At 39.1% G+C, this 5,163-nt stretch overlaps 1 protein-coding gene across 1 annotated transcript; it reads right to left on the reverse strand.

The window, feature by feature from the left end:
• Nucleotides 1–477: 477 nt before the first annotated feature.
• On the reverse strand, nt 478–5,000 carry LOC137972029 (uncharacterized). The gene is made up of 3 exons (XM_068818830.1): nt 4,828–5,000; nt 2,922–3,093; nt 478–1,092 (listed from the first exon to the last, which is right to left on the reverse strand). The coding sequence occupies exons 1-3, from the start codon at nt 4,957–4,959 to the stop codon at nt 797–799; spliced, it is 600 nt and encodes a 199-aa protein (XP_068674931.1). The 5' UTR covers nt 4,960–5,000; the 3' UTR covers nt 478–796.
• Between the last annotated feature and the right edge of the window lie 163 nt (nt 5,001–5,163).

Here is a 5,163-nt window from a genome sequence, read left to right on the forward strand (position 1 = left end):
AAGATTGTGCATTGTCACGGTCAATGGACCTCTTTAGCTGTGTACGTTTTGTTTTCCCATTTCAGACCAAGTGATATTCTCAAGGGAATTTCCTTTTTGTCTTTTCATAAGTTATTCGTACATATATAAGCTCGTGCATAAGACGATACTTGAAGGAAACTGTACTCTACAGTAACATCACGTGGTCTGAAATGGGCAAAACAAAATGTCCAAGCTAAAAAGGTCTATTCAACATTGATTGCGACAATATTGTTCGCCCTTTTGAAGGTTTTAAGGTTTCATAACCAGTCGCGCGATTAACAATGCAGTGGCGGATCTAGGGGAGGGGCCCGGGAGGCCCGCCCCCCGCCCCCCTTATTTTGGCAAAAAGTATATATTCTGGTAAAAATTGAGGCTAAATTTTTTTTTGGGTTCACACACTCAAAAAAACCGCCCCCCCCCCCCCTCCCCCCCCTTGGCTCAAGGTCTGGATCCGCCTCTGCAATGCCCTGATAAACTCACTTGCTAAGTATGGAAACGTTGAGTCTTTGAACTGTAACTATGACAAGAAGATTTCCCATTTTATCTAAAGGCGAAGTGAAAGGCCCCCAGCATTCGTCTTCTCGTTGAAACAAAATCTCACTGTCGCTTTGGTTTCTAAGCAACCATGTTGCCTCATTCCGATAAGAGATCTTTAAAAGAATCAGTACCGTATTTGTGTTTTGCGGCCTTGTCTTTTGTGAGTTCTTTACCTTGTAAATGAATGGACGTCATTCAGTTTATCCTGAATTATTGCGGTACTCCACGTCACAAAACATCACGGTTGACGTGAAAGCATAGTTCGTTGAATTGTTTTCCAGCCTTTACCTTGTGCTGCAGTTTCTCCTTCACTTTCTAAAGCCTGGTTTACTTTTCCTTCTGAGTTTCCGGTGTCCTGTACTTTTCTTTGTTGATTGGAAGCACTTTCCAACATTTTCCCGTCTTGTAAAGGTCTAGAGTGAACAACCGCTGGTTCTGTGTCACTGCCGTCACCATCCGCGTGTTTTGCTTGGCCATCTTTGTCGTAACCTGTCTTCGGAACGCGACAGTCGCAAAGACAGCAACAAAAGACGACTGAAAAAAAAAAAGTGAAGAAGTCGTTGGATTCATTGCTTATATACGGAGCCCCATAAGAGACACACATCATTTTTATTTTACTGCCACTTTTACTGTTACTTTTACTGCTACTTTTAGTGCTACTTTTAGTGTCACTTTTAGTGCCACTTTTAATTACAGAAAGTATCCTAAACATTCATAAAGGCTAACCTTAAGCCTAATTAGACCTAACCAAACGTTTTTAGGCCTAAGGTTACCTTTTATGATATGAATGTTTAGGATACTTTCTGTATTGGTAAAACAATGACCTGTGACCTGTGTTTTGTACCTGCCGCCCGCACGGGTAATTAAAAGTGGCACTAAAAGTTGCATTTAAAGTATCACTAAAATTGGCAATAAAAGTAGCACTAAACGTGGCACTAAAAGTAACAATAAAAGTGGCAGCAAAACAAAAATGATGTGTGTCCCTTATGGGTCTCCGTACTTACAAAATGGGAGTTCTCTTGCGATCTTTTCTTTTCTGATATTGTTAGGAAATAATGACTGAATTAAGAATGCATTATCATTGGCAGGCTACATCAGGCCAGTTTCAAATATCTGAAGGGTCCTCAACTATGTAAATAGCTACGAATGCCGCACTTTGCGATAAATAAAAACAAGGTTTGTTTCCAAAACCTTTCAACCTAGCTTTCACAAAAATCTGGAACGGATCATGAAACATGCTGTATTTAGTTGCATTTTACAGATGCAAAAGAGCCAGGTGGAAATAATCGCCAACCGGTGTTTTTGGCTCCTTTAAACTTTTTACGAGGTTGTCAAAAGCCTATGAAGTACCAGAGGATAAATTAGCTAGGAAATAATAAATTCGTGTTTGATTCTTATCGTAAAGGAATGGTTCACTGTTTATGATCAACTACAGGAAGGTGATACCGAAAACATGTGGATATTTCTCAACTTTGTAAACACAGCACTTTTATAGGAGTTAAATATGTTACACGTATACCTTATAGGTATTGAATACCACCAATAGAATGATGAAATAATAACTACAAAACACAGTTTTCACAGTTGTCACTGTCCACTGCAATCTCACGGTGTGCTCTTTTCCTAATACGAGTGGACCTGTGAACTTGGCGGATCGACAAGCAAATGTCTCTTCGCATTCATTTTCAACAAACATAGCACAGTGACCGTCACCTTTAGTCTTCACTGACCAATGGCTAGGTAACACATGCTGACTGCAACGAGTATGAATCCCATCAGAACGAAGAAAAGTCAAAGAATATTTCAACGTATCGTGTTGCGACATTAATTACATCGTAAAGAGAAACGTCGGAAAATCGATCGTTGCCATATCGATTTGAATTCAACTGAGTGAGTGACAAATTGGTATATCTTGAACAAATCGATCAGTTAAAATCTGAATAAGTGACAAATGTGCATATTCTGACCCCTGACGATAGTCGTTTATACGCTTCGGGTATCCACGATCGACTAACAAGAACTGACTTCATTCTTTGGAAAAAGAGAGGCGAGCCTGATGGTTGAATCTCTTAACCCTCTTGTCCGCCATTCTCTCCTAACGCCCTCTCTTTCTACACAGAGATATCTATTAGAAAGCAATTTCAAGTGTTATTTTTATACCTATGTCACTTTATCTGAGCAGCCATGAGCATATGCAGGCGAAACGAGAAGGGATGAAACGATAAGTTTAACGATAACTTTGCAACTAACAAAGTTTTAACAAACATTGGCAGCGTGGCTACAAGACAATTTGAAGTCCCCTCCTCATTCCCTGTACTCAGGAAAGGCAGTGTTTTATTTCGTCGATCAAATTGTATACTAACCGGACAAAACAGTGGCCACAAACGCAAGCCCAACCACTTGCCACATTCTCAGGCCCCATAAGTTCTTCTCTGTCATTGGTATCGGTGTCGATGTTGTGGGCTTGGGCGCTAGTGTCTTTACTTTTGCAGGTGGGATGAATAAGTCGTTGTTCTGCGCAAAGCATGATTCTACCTGGCAAGTTTTCGACAAAAAAAAACTTAGAATTGCTTCGACGTTAAAAATTTTCTTCAATGTCACAGATAACAAGCTAATGATAACAAGATAAAGAGCATAAACTTCACCACTTTCTTCCGGAGAAGAATTTGTCTAAGTACAGTCTTAGGAAGCCGCGCCCTTTTAAGAATTTTAAGGCTCGTACAAATCGTTTTAAGAACGTTATATTTTTATTTTATTTTATTAACTTTGCCAGTCAAGCTGGCAGAGCGCCACAACAGCTTGCGCCAATTACTGTGGCCCCTTTTTTTTTTTACCCTCCCAACCATGATACACAACAGAAGACAGACCACAACACCGGGAACTACGTGCCCTACTCTTAGCGACAAGTGTGTGGGTTCTTTTACGTCCCACAGGATTATTAACATTGAAGGGTTGTGAGACGGGACCTCCGGCTTATCGTCTTTATCCGAGAAGACTTGAAAGTCTAACCATTTGCAGATGTAGTTACAAAGGCAGCACTTTCTCCTCAGTTATTTAAAGACCCCGAGTGTTGGTCCGGCCGGAATTGAACTCGCGACCTTCCGCGTGACAGCCAGGTTCTCAACCAACTGAGCCACCGGTGCGCGGTGCGCGGCGGTTTCTTTCCAGCGATGACCATTATTTAGATTGCAATATTTTGGTATTTAGCTAGAAATAGTTTTAATGATAATTTATTTTTTATTTTTTATTTTTATTTTTATTTTTTTAACATGTAAATAAATCATATCGATTATTATGTAAATTTTTACGCAATTCAGTCTGGTGACTGCCTTGTAAAATGCTGCAATAAACTATCTATCTATCTATCTATCTAATGCTTACAACATGATGAACATGATGATCCGTTGAGAGTATCAGCCCTCTTCATACAAACTGAACAAGACATTGACCGCTCCCTTCAGGTTTTTTTTTTCAATGAAAAAAAAAAAAAAGATCGAAATAAACAACAAATTTACTCCAGCGGCCACACTGCCTCCATGATTCAAGCCCTGCTGTAGTAGGTTTTTGGTTTCACTCGGCGGACAAACAAACAAACGTCTGCCCTCTAAGGTTTTGTTCTTAAAACTTGCCAAACATGCTAATGGACTTGTAAAAAGCTGCCTCTTTCTTCCAGGGAACCAGATAGTAAGGAAACAATCGCGGTTCTCCACATTATTTTGATAAACTACGTGTAATGTTATCGTGCATAATCCCATAATAACGGAATAGAAATGTGGCAAAGTACACAATTAGCCAGAGTAAAACCATATGAATTATGAATATATCTAAAATGAATTATTCATTGTAAGCCTATTATGGTCACCAATTATAGCTTCCACTGTCAGTTTCCACGTAAGAGAAACTATAACATCGCAGATCCCCCTTTTCGTCATCTAATTAGTTCTTGTTTAATTTTTTCTGCGATTTAAGCGATTCTTCTGCTGGCGTCAGGAACCTCTCTTTTCAGTTCAGTCACACATTTAGTCCACTATTCTCTAAAACCATGTTTAAAAAGTAGCATAAATTTTTAATCACGAATTTTCGTTCCCCTCAAACTAGTTATATACTGCACATAAATACAAACTGTAATGGAAAAACATTTTACTTAAAACGGGACGGAAACTTTTAAAGCATTATAAAAGTATCAAAAATTTTATCTGCCATTGTCCCTGTCTAACTTAATTTGAAGAACCTGTTGTAGGTCATCTTTGAATTATACAAAATGATTACCTGAAATCCAAAAAGCAATGAGTGAAAGAAAACTGTCTTGAAAATGAGATTAGGTTGGACAGCGCCAGCATTTGCCATCGTGGCAATAAAATTGAGCAAATTTTTACTCTCCCCAAGGGCTACCTTTTTCATATATGTTTGTCTGTGGCTTTTGGGTCAAATTAAAGTGAATGCTAAGTAACACTTATGCGAAGGAAGATATAATGGTCTCAATGCTGTTTACGGTTAAAGAAAAGTCTTTGGTTTTTCCACATTGGTTAAGAGGGATAATCTAGCGGTTAGGTGGGCCCAGATATAACATTGTGCCCTTTGCTTGATTGGTTGTTGAGAGACAAT

This window comes from Montipora foliosa, chromosome 9 (assembly GCF_036669935.1).
Source record: "Montipora foliosa isolate CH-2021 chromosome 9, ASM3666993v2, whole genome shotgun sequence".
In the NCBI taxonomy this organism is placed as follows: Eukaryota; Metazoa; Cnidaria; class Anthozoa; order Scleractinia; family Acroporidae; genus Montipora; species Montipora foliosa.

Coding starts and splice junctions, on each gene's coding strand:
- LOC137972029 (XM_068818830.1), bottom strand. CDS start 4,959: ATGAAAAAGGTAGCCCTTGGGGAGAGTAAAAATTTGCTCAATTTTATT. Junction 3,094..4,827: donor CATTGCTTTTTGGATTTCAG/GTAATCATTTTG, acceptor AAAACTTGCCAG/GTAGAATCATGCTTTGCGCA. Junction 1,093..2,921: donor TGTGGCCACTGTTTTGTCCG/GTTAGTATACAA, acceptor TTTTTTTTTCAG/TCGTCTTTTGTTGCTGTCTT.